Source organism: Puma concolor, chromosome E4 (assembly GCF_028749965.1).
Source record: "Puma concolor isolate L17-30 chromosome E4, mPumCon1.1.hap2, whole genome shotgun sequence".
Classification (NCBI taxonomy): Eukaryota; Metazoa; Chordata; class Mammalia; order Carnivora; family Felidae; genus Puma; species Puma concolor.
Window position 1 is genome coordinate 28474145 of NC_141683.1, and position 20149 is coordinate 28494293.

Sequence of the window (20149 nt, forward strand, 5' to 3'; positions counted from 1 at the left end):
ATCCCAGGAACTACGAGATCATGATCTAAGCCGAAATCAAGAGTTGGATGCTTAACTGGTTGAGCCACCCAGGCGCCCCTCAGTACTGCTTTCTGTATGTATTAAAAAGACTCTCTGATTGCATACATAACAAGTGTTAAGCCTTTGAATGTTGAGTATTTTAGTTGGGAGCATGCACCTAGTCTAAGATTTCTTTTCTGAGCTATGCTCCTTACTTAGCCCTAGGCAGATTTTTGTGCATTCCTGTGCTAATTCTTGCCATCTTACTGACTTGACCAGATTGTAATGTTCAGAGAACTAAAGTCTAAAACTTAGTGTGTTTTGAGCACTTGGTTGGAGCTTTTATTGAGCACATATTTCTATGTGGCGTACATACTCCATTTTTCTCTAATCTCATAACTCCAGAAACGAAGAACAAATCCCTATCAAAACCACATAATTACAAGTTCTTTAAGGCAAGATCCTCTCAATTTTCTGTGTGGTTGTACCAACTCATCATTTGATGATATTTAAACCAGATGGTAACGTCTCATCTTTGCCGGTCTTTAAAACTTGAGAGAAGAGATGTGGAGAGCAGGATCTCTTAGGATTTGTATTCTGGTATCTTTAAAAAAATTTTTTTTTTTCATTTTTAGAGAAAGAGAGCAGGAACAGGGGAGAGAGGCAGAAAGAGAGAGAGTAGAGAGAGAGAGAGAGGGAGTGAATCTTAAGCAGGTTCCACGGTAGTGTGGAGCCCGATGCAGGGCTTGATCCCATGACCCTGGGATCATGACCTGAGCTGAAATCAAGACTCAGATATTCAGCCAACTGAGCCACCCAGGCTCACCTGTATTCTGGTATCTATTTGTGGGACAGGGGTGAGGGGTGGAGATTAGAGAGGTCTACAAAGAGAATCTTTGGAGTATAACTTACATTTTGTAAAATTTCAAGTATTCCAAGCTTTGTCTTCTCCCAGAGAGGCTCTTACCCAGTATTATGATGTATTTTGGACAAATTGAGAATAGCCACCAGATTTTCCTGTGGGAGGCTGGCTTCAGGGATTTGTGTAGGGTGTGGGTTTAGGGTTTTTAAAAATTGTACTTGATGGCAGCCCATTCTTCTGGGTTCCTCTCTCACACCATTTTTTTTTTTTTCCATTGCTAATCTTGTGGCTTTTCTCATCTTCCATGTGTAAAATATATCTTTGACTTATATAACTGCTTATCAAGATTTTTTTTGAGAGGAACAGAGTTTAGAATTTGACTTAGGATCCAAGGTAATTTGTTTTTGGAGGTTGGTATTAGCTAGCTAGGAAATGAAAACAGATTTCATGGAAATACTAGAGTAGGAATGAAAAATTTGGTTTGTGGTGTATGTTCCATTGTTTACGTGTTATCTTTGAGCTGCTAGCCTTAAGAGGGTCATGACTATTTTCAGTTTATTCCATTAAACTGCTTATAAAGTGGGGATAATGCTAGCCCTGCTTTACATAGTGAGGCCTAAACTTCTCAGGGTCACCTGACTATTTTAAGTGGTGGAGTCAATATTTGAACCTAGACTTTGTGCACTTAACCACTATATTGAATCCTACTTCCATAGTAATGATACAGTTATGATTACATGAGATAGTTGATGGAAAATTATGAGTCTTATTTTATTAATATTTATTATTATTACATATCTGTATAATCCTGCTTATACATTTTCTGCCCTGGTATAGGCTACCCCTTTTTTCTGATAGGCTCAGCAAAAAACATTTTTATAACCTAGTTCTTGCTGCTAAGAACTGTTTTATAGATAAGGAAACTGCTGAGAGAAGTTTAGTGACTTATCTAAGGTGACACAGCTTTTAAAGGACAAATTAGGAGATTTCAAACCTTGCTTTTTACTTCCAAGTTCACTGCTCTTCCTCTTAAAAAAAATTATTTATTTATTTATTTATTTATTTATTTATTTATTTATATATTGGGGGGGGGGAGGGAGGAAGGGAGAGGATGTCCGTGTAAGCACACAAGTAGGGGAAGGGCAGAGAGAGGGGGAGAGAGCGAATCCCAAGCAGTCTCCACCTGTGAGTGCAGAGCCCAGTGCAGGGCTAAGATCTCACAAACTGTAAGATCATGACCTGAGCCGAAGTCAAGAGTTGTATGCTTAGCTGAATGAGCCACCCAGGTGCCCCTATTTATGAAATTTTCTTTATTTTTTTTAATGTTTATTTTTTTAAATTTTATTTATTTTGAGAGAGACAGAGTGAGTGGGGGAGGGGCAGGGAGAGCAAGAATCCTAAGCAGGCTCCACATTGTCAGTCCAGAGCCTGATGTGGGGCATGAACTCACGAACTTTGAGATCATGGCCTAAGCCGTAATTAAGAGTCAGATGCCTAGCCGACTGAACCACCCAGGTGGCCCTGAGGTTTTTTGTTTTTTTTTTTTGAGAGTAAGAGAGACAGAGCATGAGCAGGGGAGGGGCAGAGAGAGAGGGAGACACACAATCTGAAGCAGGCTCCAGGCTCTTGAGCTGTCAGCACAGAGCCCGACGCAGGGCTCGAACCCATGAACCACAAGATCCTGACCTGAGCTAAAGTCGGATGCTCAACTGACTGAGCCACCCCTGAAATTTTAAATCATATACTCTTCTTTGTTTTAGTATAGCATGTATGAGCTTCGCATTTCACGTACTGTTGGTTGCTTGGCTCATTTGTATGGAAACTCCTGGCTCATCAGTCATCATCCTGGTGACCACCCAGGTTCAACTAGAAGAGTATTTAGGACCCCAGATTGTAGCCCTCTTCCCATCAAAATCATCCTGGGCTCCATCCCAGAATTATAATCTCATGGGATGCCCAAGTATTTGAATTTTAAGAAGCTCCTCTGGTCATTCTAAAACCCAGCTAGGGGGGCGCCTGGGTGGCACAGTCGGTTAAGCATCCGACTTCAGCCAGGTCACGATCTCGCAGTCCGTGAGTTCGAGCCCCGCGTCAGGCTCTGGGCTGATGGCTCAGAGCCTGGAGCCTGTTTCCGATTCTGTGTCTCCCTCTCTCTCTGCCCCTCCCCCGTTCATGCTCTGTCTCTCTCTGTCCCAAAAATAAATAAAAAAAACGTTGGAAAAAAAAAATAAAAATAAAACCCAGCTAGGTTTAAGAACTATTGGTTTAGATAGTTCTTGATGAGGTTTAGGCAGCTGTTCATATAAGGAATTCTCTTATCTGTTGACTTTGAATTAATAGAATTTCTCACCTCCACTACCAGAAACAAGGAGTCCTTTTTGTCAGCTCTGATGAATGAAGAAATGAAGTAGGTCCTTGGGTTTAGTTGTGGGTTCAGTTCAGTACATTTATTAATATGTCAGTAAGTGCCAGGCATTGTGTTATGAGTATTAGAAATGAATTAAGCAGCTTTCATTTACAGGAATTCATATAGTCTACTGGTGAGAAAGATCTGCAAGTAGATTATATGGTGTGATGTACACAAATAATGGAAATTGTGTATCAAATGGTCTAAGATTAGGGCTGAGGGGATGTGGAGGTAGATGGAGTAAGGGGGGAGTGGAGCAGCTTCAGATGTTTGGGAGACTTTGGATTGGGACAGGGTTAGGGAGGAAATAGGGGTGTAGAATGAGGTTAGAATCTGACGGACCCTCCAGAAATACCAACATTTACACAAGGAAGAGGACCTAGTTGTAGGCTGCAGGAAAAGTGCCAGGGGAAAAAGCAGGTTTGTTGAGGGCCAGTATTTGAGACTTCTGTGACTTTGTGGTGATGATTTCCTTAAGTCTCAACTCTAGACACAGCTGCAAAATCCTTTATTTATAACCTGGAAAAGTAGATAATAGAAGAGTTTTTATAGTGTGTGTCCCTTTGATACCAGGCAGCCATTCAAACGAGGACCACTTTTATCAGGCTGGAACTTTGGCATATTTTAGGTTAAAATGGGTTATCTTTTAAATCAAATTATTATTAAATGTGGCAATAAATATGAAGTAAGTAAGGCAGTGAATAGTGCTAACTCTATAATAGTAATACCCAGTGTGGTTTGAGATATATCCTAGGATAAATTTATTTTAAGACCTGTGGAGATAAGACCTATTTATCTACCATCGTAAGTTGAGCATGCCTGTGCATCAGTAGATCCTTTTCTCTTTCAAAAAGATCTATCTAGCCTTGAAGCATGTTCAGAATTACAGTATATTGAATAGACTTTCAGGTTGCCCTTACATAAATATTAAACAGTCTGACAGTGGGATGAATGGAGCCACTTGCTAGCAATTCCCATTCAGGTCCAAGCTTCAGTCTTTTACTTCAGATATGGCTATTAGGGATCATACAGGTTCTAATATTATTTCTACTTTTAATGTTCGGCTTGCAGTTAATTGTGGCAGGGCTAAATAGTTGTTAAATATTTGCATCCGGTGAAATGTATGGCTTGCTATTTATGTTTCTTTTTTTTTTTTAAAGTACAATTGCCACATGTCTTTATATAAAACATCAAACCAAACAAAATTTTGTATTCTTTTAGTATCTTCTTAGAGACTCAGGTCAGTTTTTAATGTCACTGTTGTCCCTTTTGTGACCTTGATTTTGAATCTTGGAGTGTCCAGTTTGTCAAGTACTAAAGATGTAGAACATGTGTTTATAGACTTAATGAGGCCTTAAAGTTAGGGTGTGATGTTTAACTTTCCCTGCCCTTCGTGCCCAGGTGGGTTTGGGTGTTGCTGAGGGGAAGGTTGAAGGGGCAGAGTCTAACCTTTTTCCTAAACTCCTTCACCTGACAAATCATTTCTGGAACCTTTCTCTGAAGTATGTCATCTTTTCTTAACCTTGGTAGCCTCAATTTTCTGCCAGAAATTGTCTTTTCCTCACTGGGATCCTAGTTATGAAAGAAAACAGAATCAAAGCTACATATTAAATTTCCTTGGGGGAGAAACTGTGGCAAAATAGCTACTTGGTTGTAACATGGCTTGGTGTAGACATATTGAAGTAATATTTGCATCAATTATAATTGCTGTAGGGGAGAAGGATCTGAAATTTCTTCTGGTTCCATTTGGTGACTTGTGTTATAAGATGTCTGTGAATGATTTGAAAGAAATAATGTTTTCCTCTTAAATTTTCATGATTGACCTATCATGTCAGCCCATTTGAGTGGAAGATGATTTATTCTAGAAATTTGTCTGTCTTATGATCATTCTGGGTGATTTTTAAAAGGATGCTTCCAATATAGAGAGGCCTGATGAGACTTTGAGGGTTATGCCAAAACTTTGTTGAATCACTTCAGTAGGTAACTTTGGTAGACATCTATTAGGGGCACTTTGGAAGAGTAAGGTCTTCATGTGATCTAGTTATCCCCTTATTTTTATTGTTTATAAACAAAATCGTACTTGGATTATTCCTGTACAGCGGTCTGGAAAGGAAACCATGCTTTTGAGGTTTAGGGGAAGCATTTTCCCCATAGTATTTTCATGTGGTTTTTGACAATTATAAATTGAAGTCATTTAGAGGTCCTGAAAATACAGATTATTATTACTAAGTTTTATTAAAAGTGGTGGAGGAGGTCCTTGTTGGAACTAATGTTTGAAAAAGTAAATATCATGACATGTCTCTCTTTTACCAGTGTATTTTCATTTACTAATAGATGCTCCTCCATAGAAACAGTGCTTGGATACTTTATATCCTTTTAAATAACATGTTCTGTAAAACTGAAAACTGATGGCTTTTACCAGGTCCTGTCAATTATAGGAGTTATAATTTTAACAAAAGTTCTTATTCCTTGGTCTGTAATATTTTATTTTTATTTTATTTATTATTATTTTTTTTTGGTCCTTAATATTTTAGTACAACTGTTAAACGTCCCTGTATGTTTGCAAATGATTATGCAGGCATTTACAGGATCTTATCGGTGGTGGGACTTTTAGGGATGATGACTGGGTTGACATTTAGTATACCTTTTATTTTTTAATATATATATATTTTTTAACATTTATTCATTTTTGAGAGAGAGAGAGAGCAGGGGAGGGGCAGAGAGAGAGGGAGACACAGAATCTGAAGCAGGCTCCAGGCTCTGAGCTGTCAGCACAGAGCCCGATGCGGGGCTTGAACCCACGAACCATGAGATCATGACCTGAGCTGAAGGTGGACGCTTAACCAACTGAGCAACCCAGGTGCCTCATTGGTATACCTTTTTTAAAAATGTTGGCATTTCACAAATAGGTCAAGAAATCATTGTTAGTGAATAGAGAAAACACTTGGAGATGCTGTTTTTAAAATACGGATGGATAGAGTTCCATGGAGGGATGGATTGGATGAGATTTCTGTAGGGATTAAGATTATTAGGACAGTTGTTTTCAAGGGTTTGGATTGAGGACTGACTCTTGGAGGGTGCACAGGATCCTTCCATCAGATCCAAGGGGAACTTCCTCTTTTTGACTAAATATTTTTAGCCAGAGTTTCTTGGTATGCTTTAACCAAGCAGTATTCTACAGCTGATTGACTATAGAAGATAAGAAAATCCAGTTTATTTCTGTTCAGCCAGACATTAAAGAGACTTGCAAAATATATGCAAACTAACACAATGCCACTCTTCTATTTTTTGCTTATTATTAAATAAATTAAAACATTCTTAAATTTCTTATGTAATAAAAGTGAATAGATACAAGACATATAGACTAAAGCTCTTTGAGGTCCTTAATTTTTAAGAGTTTTAGGGGGTCCTCAGGCCAAACATTTGAGAGTTGTAGTAGTAAAAAGGGAAACTTAGTTCTGCAAAGGCCTGACTCAAAAGGAATAAATCTAGGTTCTATGCATGTGTAAGAGGTACATTGATTGATTGTAGAGGCTATTAAAAAACCAGTAGAGGGTTTGGTAAAAACTTCAGTTATCTGTTCTTTCTAGGAAGTGAAGTGAAAATTTAAAAGTATTTTCTAAAGGGCAAACAACAATAAGTTTTCCTATATAACCAGTTTCAAATAAATGTCAGAAAGTGGGCCTTTTTTGTCTTATTGTCATTTTATTAAGTTTTATAAAATTTATAATAAACATGGTTGTGTTTTTGCTTCTTGAGCTGTCTTTTGGGGTCAGAAGTTTGGAACATAAAACAAACTGATCCAAGTGATTTATTATTATTATTATTGTTATTATTATTATTATTTTTAATGTTTATTTTTGAGAAAGAGAGAGAGAGAGACAGAACCTGAAGCAGGCTCTAAACTCTGAGCTGGCAGCACAGAGCAAGACGTGGGGCTCATACTTAGGAACGGAGAGATCATGACCTGAGCCAAAGTTGGATGCTTAACTGACTGAGCCACCCAGTGCTCCTGATCCAAATGATTTTTTAAATTGACTTAATATTTTTAAGAACTGTTAGATTTAAAGAGAAACTGAGTAGAGTTCCCATATACTCCTTGACCTAGTTTCTCCCTTTTATTTGTTTAATTTTCTTACTGTTTATTTGTTTAATTTGAGAGAGCACATACGAGTGAGGGAGGGGGTAGAGAGAGAAAATCCCAACCAGGCTTTGCACTGTCAGCGCAGAACCCAACATGGGGTTTGAACTTAGGAACTGTGAGATCATGCCTGAGCTGAAATCAAGAGTTGGATACTTAACTGACTGAGCCTCCCAGGTCTCCCAAGTTTCCCCTTTTATTAACATCTTACATTATTATGACATATTTGCTATAATTAATGAACTGATACTGTTATTAACCAAAGTCCATATATTTTATTCATATTTCTTTAGTTTTTAGCTAATATCTTCCTTCTGTTCCAGAATCTCATCCAGGATACACATTACATTTAGTTGTCATGTCTCTTTAGGCTTTTTTTAGCTGTTGTTGTTTCTTGTTTTTTTTGTTGTTGTTCTTGTTTTTTTTTTGTTTTTTAATTTTTTAATGTTTGTTTATTTTTGAGAGAGAGAGACCCACTGAGTGTGAGCAGGAGAAGGGCAGAGAGAGAGAGAGGGAGACAGAATCTGAAGTGGCTCCAGGCTCTGAGCTGTCAGCACAGAGCCGGACGTGGGGCTCAAACCCACCAAGGGTGAGATCATGACCTGAGCTAAAGTCAGACACTTAACCGACTGAGCCACCTGGGTGCCCCTTGGGCTTTATTTTTATTGACCTTGACCGTTTTGAGGAGTACTCACTTGGGTATTTTGTAGGATGTCCCATTATTGGAATTTATCTGATGTTTTTCTCATGGTAAGACTGGGTATATGGGCAACTGATTTTTATTTATTTTTAAGATTTTATTTTTATTTTTAAAAAAAGTTGGGGGGGGGGGTGCCTGGGTGGCTCCGTTGGTTAAACATCCAACTTTTTGACTTTGGCTCAGGTCATGATCTCACGTTCGTGAGTTTGAGCCCTGCATTGGGCTCTGTGCTAACAGTGCAGAGCCTGCTTGGGATTCTCTCTCTCTCCTTCTCCCTGCTCCTCCCCTGCTCATGCTCTCTCTCTCTCTCTCTCTCTCTCTCTCTCTCTCTCTCTCAAAATAAATAAACTAAACAAAAAAATGGTAATAAAATCATAAAACTTTTAGGTTTATTTTAAAAGAGGCTAAAATGAACTTCCTAGAAGGTAAGGATGTTTTATTTGTAATTATTAACATTGGAAAGTAAAGAAAACAACCTAAATGTCCAATAATAAGAAATTTTAAGAAGTATCAATAGAATAAAATATTAAACATTCACAGTATAGTAAGTAAAAGGAAAAATATATACATATTTTTTAAATTATGACTTAAAATTTTTTGAAGATTATGAAGATAACTTGCATTTTAGAAGATACTGGAAAGATGTATACCAAAATACAGCAGGTTTTCTCTGAGATTCTTCTTCATATATGTTTTCTGATATTTTAGTAATGAGTGTACTTTTGTATTAGAGAAAATTATTTTAAACCTATTCTATTGCTTAGCTTTTATGGCAGTAAGAGAATATGTAGTCAGGAAGTTTTATATAGTAGATATATATGAAATGGCTTGGTTAATACAAAATATTAATATTGTGGAACCATACATAGGCTTGCCCACCACAGTGTTAATTTTTATAGTATAGAAGTTGAATTCTCTTGCAACCCTAGCAGCTTCTCTCTTCCCAGATCCATTGTTAAGTGCCTCTATCCTTGAATTACATATCTAAAACAATCTTAAAAAAAGCTCTTTAAGCATGGAAAATGTGACAGTGTATTCTCCTTTAAGTAGCAAGGTTGCATATATCTCAATAAAACTGGAAAAAAAATACAGCAAAAAAAATGGATGGGCCTTGAATATTATATATTAACTTATTAATGCCATGTATTAACTTGTGAATGCCATTTTTTAATGTTTATTTTTGAGAGAGACTGTGCACGTGCATGCACCCGTGCGTGAGCAGGGGAGGGGCAGAGAGAGAGAGAGAGACAGAATCTGAAGCAGGCTCCAGGCTCTGAGCTGTCTTCACAGAGCCTGATACGGGGCTCGAACCCACGAACTGTGAGATCATGACCTGAGCCGAAGTCAACTGAGCCACCCAGGCACTCCCTATGAAATATCATTTTATACAATTTGATAATGAAGATTAGAGAATTGAAACCATTGTTTTAAACATAACCAGTCATAAAACAAAACAAGGTTACATTAGGCTTCCTGGGAACTGAAGCTCTGCAACATAAATGTTTCCTCATAGCTAACATTTTTGACTGCTTACTTTGTAAATGCCAGGAGCTCTCTAAAGGCTTTTATCCATATTATTTAAGCCTCAGTTTCCCATTTATACATGTATTTAAGCTACAGGGAGATGAACTAGTAGAAAGCCACAGTCAGGGTTTGAACTCAGGCAGTGTGACACCAGAGTGCGTTCTCTTTAACGTGTTTTACTGTGCAAGGATAAGGGAAATGACATCATTGTGCTTTAAAAATGAGCACTGGAGAAGTAACAGTGGGGAGGAGGGTTGAAATCTAGGGGAGCCCTTTAACCTGTGTTGAAATTGGTCTAATGCCAACTAGATGCTGACTAGAGTTAGGCTGGAAGGATAGAGTCCTTAAAGGTACAGCTTAGAAGTCAGATGCTCCTTGAAAGTTGAGTTTACACTGACTTTTTGCTAGAAGAAATTATGTTTCATTGGTCAGAACTTAATGCAATATAATACTTGCTATTTTTGCTTTATAATACATAATCCTTTATATTTGTAATTTTAATTTTCATCATAGTCCTGAAGGTAGATATTGTTTATACGTTTCGAATGGAAAAGTTAAGATCCCTTAAGTGGTGATTAAAGAACCAAGATGCATACCAGGTCTTCTATTTAGTTCATTGCTCTTTCTGTCCTACAGTATATATATAACCTCCTGACATTTTGAGGAGCCAAGTGTCTCATCCATTATCATGTCTTGGTTAAGTATGAGAAGGGACTGAAAAAACGTAGGTTGGGATAGTGAGATAAGAACTTCAGGGTGCAAAAATTTTGAAAGCCACATACACTCACAGGATTTTTTTGTGACCCCTAAGGTTACAGACCCTAAGGTTACAGACCCCTTTGAGAATTTGGTGGAAGCTGTGGACTGTCCCCCCAAAATCCACATACACTCAATTCAAATACAGTATAAGAATCTCTGATTTAAGGAATAAAAGTGATTCTGTAGTCTGAAAAGAAAATCCTCAGTATTTTTTTACTAGTGGCTCACTAAGGATGGGAGATCTTTATTTTTTATTTTTTAATAAAGTTTATTTATTTTGAGAGAGAGAGGCGGGGTGGGGCAGAGAGAGGGAGAGAGAGAGAATCCCAAGCAGGCTCCGCACTGTCAGTACAGAGCCCAACGTGGGGCTCAAACTCAACGTGAGATCATGACCCGAGTTGAGATCAAGAGTGGAATGCTTAACTGACTGAGTCACCCCGACATCCTACGGATGGGAAATCTTAAGCAGACTTTGATCAAATGGATGGCTAATTAAAGCTGCTTGGTGCCAAGCCTACCCTGAGGGAAGTAAGAAGAAAGGGGGAAGTTAATATTATCTAACACATTTTTATTTCTGTTCCGAAGACATTGAAGTCCTTTGAATTAAAAAACTTTCCTGATAGGGGCACCTGGGTGTCTCAGTCGGTTGAGCTTCCACTTCGGCTCAGGTCACAGTCTCACGGTTCCTGGGTTCGAGCCCCGCGTGGGGCTCTGTGCTGACAGCTCAGAGCCTGGAGCCTGCTTCAGATTCTGTGTCTCCCTCTCTCTCTGCCCTCCCCTGCTTATGCTCTGTCTCTCTGTCAAAAATAAACAAACTTTAAAAAAAAATTTAAAAATTAGTTTTGTCTGCAGGAGTTTTGTCTGCAGGAGAACCAACTTTTGGAGTAGATCTAGAGAATACACTTTCTCATTTTGCTGATTATTAGGTCTCAAAATGGTGATAGCTTCTCTATTAGAAAGATTAAAACAGTGTTCTAATATGTGGATGCCAACACTAGATCATTTACAGAGTGAATTTTCATGGCGTTTTTGAAAAATCCTTAGCATCCTATGAAAGTTATTCTCCCACTGGTCAATTTTATTGCACATTTCTCTCAGTTAAATGTACCATAAGTTGTTCAGTGTGGGGACTAAGGAAGAATGTTTACTTGATGTTACTCAGGCCTCTGAGGATTTCAAAGCTTCAACTTCCTCCTACTTAATTGCCTTCTGAAGGAATATATTTTTTAGCGCTCAGGAAAATAATTGGACTTTTAAATATGGTTGGACTTTTATTTTGAAAGGGGTAAAATAAAGCCATTTTAAAGTTTTAAAAGTGAGTGAATCTCAGCAGGGAATTTATATGGGATGCCTTGCAATCTATGAATTCATAACACCTAGTTAATATGGAAATGCTGTTTTTATGTTAGAAAAAGGATTTATGAACCATTATTGTTAAGAGGCTAAAAGTTTTGGTTAGATTATATGATAGCCCCTTTAGATAAAGTGTCAAACCAAAATTTATCACAGTGTTTTGTAATAGTCTCTTTCCTTCTTTGATGGCTTTGTCCCCCCTGTAAAAGTTATAGTCCATCGAGGCCAGACTCAGTCAAGGATATCTTTTTTTTTTTTTTTTAATGTTTATTTTGTTTGTTTGTTTGTTTAGAGAAAGAGGGAGCGAGCACGTAAGCAGGGGAGGGGCAGAGAGAGGGAGAGAGAGAATCCTAAACAGGCTCTGTGCTCTCAGCGGGGAGCCCAATGCAGGGCTCTGTCTTAGGACTGCAAGATCACAGCCTTGAGCCGATATCAAGAGTTGGACACTTAACTGAGCCACCCAGGTGCCCCGGCCAAGGATGTCTTACTTCTCGTATTTCAGTGAGCATTGCAAATAATATGTAATTCTTTTATTGAAGTAAAGCTTTTCAGTTGACAATGAAAGTCTTGAAATTGAATGACATTTATCCCATTTTCCTTCATTCTTTGTAACCAGAAGAAGTGAATAAGTTTTCAGTGGTTTGTGTTTAATGAAAGAATGATCTGAAACAGTATTAGTTTTATATATATTATACCCACTGTGTGATCTTCTTTAGTGACAGATATGTACTGTTTTCCTCTTACTTTATTTTTAGGATTCATCTGAAAAAGTTTCAGTATACAATAAACATAAATTATATAATACATACAATATATGTATATATACATATATACATATACATATATGTATACAATATATACATACAAAGACACAGCTCACTGTAATTTATGACTTTAATATATGGATGAGATGAAATTAATTTCTATATCATTGTGTTTTGGGATTAAAAGGCCTATTTGATTAGTTGGGTAATGTCATACATGACCCAAAAGTCTTAGTTTATAAAATTCTCAGGCCATTGGACAGTATGTTAATCATTTACTTGTATATTCTGACATATTGTCATTGATGTTCTTGGTTTTAACCTTCAACCCAGATCAATTCATTTCAGAAAGCATACAGCTTTTATGAAGTGTTAGAGCGCAAAGCTCTGAGCAATATAAAGTCTTCCTATTAGCCTGTGATAGACTATCAAGCAATGTGATTTTCTTCTATTACATTGTGTTTTGTACAATTAGAGACATTGCTTTCCTTAGCCTTAGTTATCAAAAAAAAAAAAAAATCACTCTCATCTTTTTGACTCAGGATGGAGCAGTATTTTTTTTTAAATTTTCTTTTTTTAACATTTATTCATTTTTGAGAGTGAGGGAGACAGAGCATGAGCGAGGGAGGGACAGAGAGAGAGGGAGACACAGAACCCGAAGCAGGCTCCAGGCTCCGAGCTGTCAGCACAGGGCCCAACGCGGGGCTCAAACTCATGGACTGTGAGATCATGACCTCAGCTGAAATGAGACGCTTAACCGACTGAGCCACCCGGGTGCCCCAGGATGGAGTAGTATTTTTTAACTTTATTAACAAAGAATAGCATTTCTTTAACTGACAACTGACATTTAAACATTAGCCATAGTCTTTGTGGAAGAGGCAGTGGAACAGCATTAAATACTTGAAGGCCTTGTCTGGAATAAGTGTAAAACAGTGCTGCCAGGGGCGCCTGGGTGGCGCAGTCAGTTAAGCGTCCGACTTCAGCCAGGTCACGATCTCGCGGTCCGTGAGTTCGAGCCCCGCGTCGGGCTCTGGGCTGATGGCTCAGAGCCTGGAGCCTGTTTCCGATTCTGTGTCTCCCTCTCTCTCTGCCCCTCCCCCGTTCATGCTCTGTCTCTCTCTGTCCCAAAAATAAATAAACGTTGAAAAAAAAAAAAATTTAAAAAAAAAAAAAAAACAACAGTGCTGCCAATTTTTCTTTTTTCTTTGGTTCTTTCTGGGATGGTAGTAAATCGCGTTTTATCAGTTTGTAGTCTGCTTTTTCTCCCCTTTTAAAAAAATTCTGGTAAAATACAGTCTTTTTAACATAATACTTTATCAGGCGTTGCTGGTGGGTATTTTTATTGAAGTCTCCCTATCACTAAAACAAAACCTCGTTTTACTTACTCTTTTTTTTTAAAGTAAGCTCTACATCCAACATGGGGCCTGAATTAATGACCTGAAGATCAAGAGTTGCAGGCTCCGTGGACTGAGCCAGCCAGGCACCTCAAACCTTGTTTTACTTTTTAAAAAAATGTTTATGTTTGAGAGAGAGAGAGTGAGAAAGAGTGGGTGTGCTTGAGTGAGTGGGGGAGGGGCAGAGAGTGAGGGAGAGAGAGAGAATCCCAAGCAGGCTCCACACTGTCAACCCAGAGCTGAAGTGGAGCTTGAACTCACGAACGGTGAGATCATGACCTGAGCTGAAATCAAGAGTCAGATGCTTAACCGATTAAACCATCCAGGCACCCCTGTTTTACTTTTAAACTAAAAGCAATCAACTAATTAGAATAAAAAAAAATTGAAAGCAAATAAATAAAAGCAACCAATAGTAATAAGTTCTAACAATATAGATTTGAAATAACAGTAACCTCTTGCCCCCCTCCTAATCTGATAATCTTTAAAGTTTACATATATGTAATACTATTGGCACAATTTTACATGTTTTAGTTTTTTTCACTCATCCAGTCTTGGCTATCTTTCTATATTTAGAACATCTAGATCTTTTTTTCCTTATTACAGCTGCAGAGTATTTTATTGCTACTTACAGGTGTGTCAAATTTATTTACTTTGTTCTCCATTGATAGGTTTATGAAGGTCTTTTTTTTTTTTTTTTAAATAAGTAATCTCTACACCCAATGTGGGGCTTGAATTTACAACCTGAGATCAAGAGCCGCATACTCCACTGATTGAGCTAGCCAGATGCCCTAATATTTAAAAAAAATTTTTTTTAATGTTTATTTTTGAGAAAGAGAGACAGAATGCGAGTGGGGTAGGGGCAGAGAGAGATGGAGACATGGAATCTGAAGCAGGCTCCAGGCTCTGAGCTGTCAGCACAGAGTCTGACGTGGGGCTCAACCTCTCGAACCATGTAGATCATGACCTGAGCTGAAGTTGGAGCTTAACCAACAGAGCCACCCAGGCATACCCCACCAGATGCCCCAATATGAAGGTTTAAAAAATTTTTTTTAAATTTATTTTTTAAAATTTACATACATGTTAGTTGGCATATAGTGCAACAATGATTTCAGGAGTACATTCTATAATGCCCCTTACCCATTTAGCCCATCCCCCTCTCCCACAACCTCTCCAGTGTTTGTTCTCCATACTTGAGTCTCTTATGTTTTTGTCCCTCTCCCTGTTTTTATATGATTTTTGCTTTCCTTTCCTTATGTTCATCTGTTTTGTCTCTTAAAGTCCTCATGATGTCATATGATATTTGTCTTTCTCTGACTAACTAATTTTGCTTAGCGTAATACCCTCTAGTTCCATCCACATGGTTGCAAACGGCAAGATTTCATTCTTTCTGATTGCCGAGTAATACTCCATTGTTTATACACACACACACACACACACACACACACACACACACACACACACACAAACCCCACATCTTCTTTATCCGTTCATCCATCGATGGACATTTGGGCTCTTTCCACCTTTCCATACTTTGGCTATTGTTGATAGTGCTGCTATAAACATTGAGGTGCATGTGTCCCTTCGAAACAGCACACCTCTGTTCCTTGGATAAATACTTAGTAGTGCAATTGCTGGGTCATAGGGTAGTCCTATTTTTGATTTTTTGAGGAACCTCCATACTGTTTTCCAGAGTGGCTGCACCAGTTTGCATTCCCACCAGGAGTGCAAAAGAGATCCCCTTTCTCTGCATCCTCACCACCATCTGTTGTTGCCTGAGTTGTTAATGATAGCCATTCTGACAGGGGTGAGGTGGTATCTCATTGTGATTTTGAATCGTATTTCCCTGATGCTAAGTAATGTTGAGCATTTTTTCATGTGTTGCTTGGCCATCTGGATGTCTTCTTTGGACGTAATATTAAGGTTTTAAGTTAAAACAATTCTGTGGTGAATTTCCTTGTGCCTGTATCTTGGTGTTGTGAATGGCAACAAATATTTGGAGAGTAAATTCTCACTTGAGGAACTGCTGGCTCAGTAGGCCTTTAAAAATACGATGCTTTCTTATTGATCTCCAAAAAACATACTAATCGTCAAAGTCCACATTACCTCACATGTTGCTAATAGTGGTGGTGTGTATATTTTAAGTCTTTGCTAACCTGGTAGGTAAAAACGAGAGAATCTTGTGTATTTCTTGAATTTTGTGTAAAGTTGGACACCAGTCTTTTTACAGTTGGCCATTTTTTCTTGCTGTTAACACAATTTGCCCATTTTTCTGTGTTTTCTTATATGCTGGTATGAGTTTTTTGCAAATCTAGAGTTTAATTAATTTATTCATTTATTTAATGTTTTATTTATTTTGGGGAGAGAGCGTACATGAGTGGGGGAGGGGCAAATAGAGGTGGACAGAGGATCCATGATGACAGCAGGGAGCTGATGTGGGGCTTGAACTCACAAACTGTGAGATCAGGCCCTGAGCTGAAGTTGGACACTCAATCAACTGAGCCACCTAGGTGCCCCCTGTAGATCTAGAACTTCAAATGCTGTGCAGTATTCAGTGTTGTTATAATACCAATCATATCTTAAGATAATACTGTAGTTAATTTCATGCATGTTTTTTGTTGACTGTGGGTGAATTATTTTCTTAGAACAAACGTCTGGATATGAAATTGAATAAAAGACTGTGAGCTTCCTTGTACTTACTGACTTGTTCTCTAAACCTGAATTTACTTGTTTGTTTGATTCATTTATTAGGTTGGCTCCATGCCCAATGTGGGGCTTGAACTCAAGACCCTGAGATCTAGAGTTGCATGCTGTACTGACTAAGCCAGCCAGGTGCCCCTGAAGTAACTTATTTATTATTTAATAGGTGTTATTTAATGTATGAAATATATTTCAGATTGTATTCCAAATGGCTAAGGAAGCAAAAGAAAATCACCTATAAAAATCCTATTTTTGCTGTATATTTTTCCAGGTTTCATTTTTCTGTTGCATAGCCTCTCTTTTCCTTCTTCTTTTGTTTCAATGTTCTCATTTTTATTTTTGAGAGAGACAGAGAATGCGAGTGGGTTAGGAGCAGAGAGAGAGGGAGACACAGAATCTGAAGCAGGCTCCAGGCTCTGAGCTGTCAGCACAGAGCCTGACATGGGGCTCGAACTCACGAGCTGTGAGATCATGACCTGAACCGAAGTCGGACGCTCAACCGACTGAGCCACCCAGGTGTCCCTCTTTTCCTTCTTAACATATGTAAAGAACATCTTTCAATGTCAGTAAACAGAACTATACCACAGCATAAGTTTTTTGTCTTTTTGCTTTTTTAATGTGTTAAAATATTAAACATAATACTGAATTTACCATTGTAATTATTTTAAAGGTACAATTTAGTGTGATGTTAAGTACATTCACAGTGCTATACAACCATCATCAAAAATCCATCTCCAAAACCTTTTCATTATTGCACACTGAAACTCTGTACCCATTAACACAGCATAATTTTTATTCCTTTAACCATTCTCTTATTGTGGAAATTTAAGTTTCCAGTTTTGTCTAGTTATTGATACCATACATACTTTCCTTATTGTCTGATTATTTCTTCATGATAACAATTCTTCTAAGGATCTGTAGCAGTTGATGTTTTAAAGAATCCTCCTTAACATGAGCTTTGGATGGCAGTCTCTGCCATCCCATGTCCAGGAACTTATTCTTAATTTTATAATAAAAGTAAAAGTAACTAGGTTACATATATAAAAATATAGTTTATAGATGATTTAATATTAATATAGCTATTTTGTAAAAGGATAACTTCTGTGGAATAGAGGAATTAAAGTCTCTTTAAAAGTCAGTGATGTTCCAGGGCTCCTGGCTGGCTCATTATGAGGAGCATGTGACTCTTGATCTTGGGAGTGTGAGTTTGAGGCTTATGTTGGGTGTAGAGATTACTTACAAAATAAATAATAAACTTAAAAGTCAGTGATTTTTCAACAGCTTGACATTCAGTGACATTATTTATTTGGAAGGGTGTGAGGAGGGGTGCATGCAGGATGTATCATTTGTATGATACATATTCATACAAATTACAAGGGTAATCATACATATTCTGCTGTTTTGGTGCAAAGAAGATTGAGAAAGTACTACCCATGTTCTGTTTTATTTTACTGGTAGGAGGTAACTTGTGTTTTACTTAACTTTAACTGGGGTTTTAACATGATTTCTTGAATGTCAGAATTATAAATTCTTCTGATAAAAGCCTTTGCTTCTCCCCTAGGATTGGCAGCCACCATTTGCATGTGATGTTGACAAACTTCATTTTACCCCACGTATCCAGAGGCTGAATGAATTGGAGGTATTGTCTTAACTACTGTTCTGGTTGCCTGTATTTCAGAGGGGTTTTCTTGGCGGAATCAGTCACAAATCTAGTGGTTTTAGTGAAGCTAAAATGTGACCAATAATTGGATAATCATGGTAAAACAAATGACATTAAGGACATTTGCAGCCAACCAGATTTCATTCAAAAAATTTTTTATTTTACTGTTTATTTTTGACGGGGGGGGAGGGGCAGAGAGAGAGAGAGAGAGAGAGAGAGAGAGAGGCAAACACAGAATCTGAAGCAGGCTCCAGGCTCTGAGCTGTCAGCATAGAGCCTGACGTGGGGCTCGAACTCACAAACTGTGAGATCATGACCTGAGCCAAAGCCGGATGCTTAACTGACTGAGCCACCCAGGCGCCCCGTTTTTTTTTTTTTTTAAAGTTTTTTTATGCTAGATTTCATTAAAAACACTAATTTCTGTCAATCCTTGTTGACCTATTAATTCATTTAAATACTTCTAAATTTAGGTGGCATCCACAATAATTTAGGTTTTGAAAGGAATGTACTTTGAGAACCATCTAATGGAAAAGAATCTCGAGCTGTAATTTTCTTCCAAATACACATCTTCACTTAGATTTAATAACACACTTTAATTTCCTGAGGGGGCGTTGAGGAATACTGGGAATTTTCAAGAGAAGAGGTGATTTTTCTTCAGTCTCTAGGCTACTGAAACTCTAAAGTGCAGGGTGAATAAGGCTTGGGTATTGATAACCTGGAGGTAGTGTTTTTATTAATGTTTTGCTAACCTGATTTTCATATTGAATCATGTTTTGTTTTTCTATAAAAAAACCAAACATTTTTAACATAAATGGAACACAAATGGATTTTGTGGAATCCCAGAATTTCTGTATTTTGTGTCTGTATTTTCAAGTTGAGCTTGAAGGATAGGAAATGAGTACTAACTTTGAAGTCTTAGACTGTGGAACATCTGAACATTCATTTCAGTTTTGTTCTTGAGCAAGGTAAAACTCCTAAAATTGACTGACTTCCATTTAATTTTCAAGAAGGGGAAAGAAAAATGACCAACAATTTTTTTGGACAAAAAAGTTTTTAATGACTTTATAGACAATAATAATAATCTGTTAAAGGAATAACATTTAAGAAATTTTCCCTGGCTGTCCTTTATCGTATCAGGACTTGTTAAAATTGGTATGAAATCACTGTTGTAATTCTGTTTTTAGATTTGTGTTTGAGAAAATTAGAAAATTTGTACTTGGAAAGAACAGACCTTTAAAATACCCCAGTTGTAAAAAGACTAAGAGGGACATGTAGAAGCTTGTGATATAATTTTAATCAATAATAAAATTGTGCTTATAGAATTCCTTAAATGAAGTACTTTTCAGAGTGCCTACTTAAGGAAAGGCTTACTGAGTTTTTAACTCTGCCTGACACATGGTAGGGGCTGAATTAAATTTTTGTTGAGTTCATGTATAATTATTTAACCAGCTTTCTTTTGTGTATTTTTTGGCCGTTTCTCTATTGAATTCAGAAGTGATATTTCACTTAAATATTCTAAGAGTGAAAATACCACACACATAGGTAGGAGTCTTAAAATAAGCTGGGTAAGATTAAAATTCACTTCTGTGTCATTTAGGCTCAAACTCGAGTAAAACTGAATTTCTTGGACCAGATTGCAAAGTACTGGGAGTTACAGGGAAGCACTCTGAAAATTCCACATGTGGAAAGGAAGATCTTGGACTTGTTTCAGCTCAATAAGGTAAGAGGCTAATGGCCATCTCCCTCATTTAGTATCTTTTATGCCAGCATAAATTTGATCTTCTTCACTTTAAAAAGAAACTTTTTGTTTGAAATATGTAAAATGAAATTCTCCATTCACTTTAGTGATTGATTGGGCTCTACGTGTCACATCTGAAAGCCTTGAAAG

At 37.6% G+C, this 20149-nt stretch overlaps 1 protein-coding gene across 1 annotated transcript in view; it reads left to right on the forward strand.

Moving 5' to 3' along the window:
* KDM5B (lysine demethylase 5B) overlaps positions 1-20149 on the forward strand; it is a 79392-nt gene that overhangs the window by 8815 nt on the left and 50428 nt on the right. Inside the window, exons 2-3 of the mRNA XM_086693813.1 lie at positions 18163-18240; positions 19859-19981. Coding sequence (XP_086549939.1) covers positions 18163-18240; positions 19859-19981 — 201 coding nt within the window. The remainder of the gene's footprint in view (positions 1-18162; positions 18241-19858; positions 19982-20149) is intronic.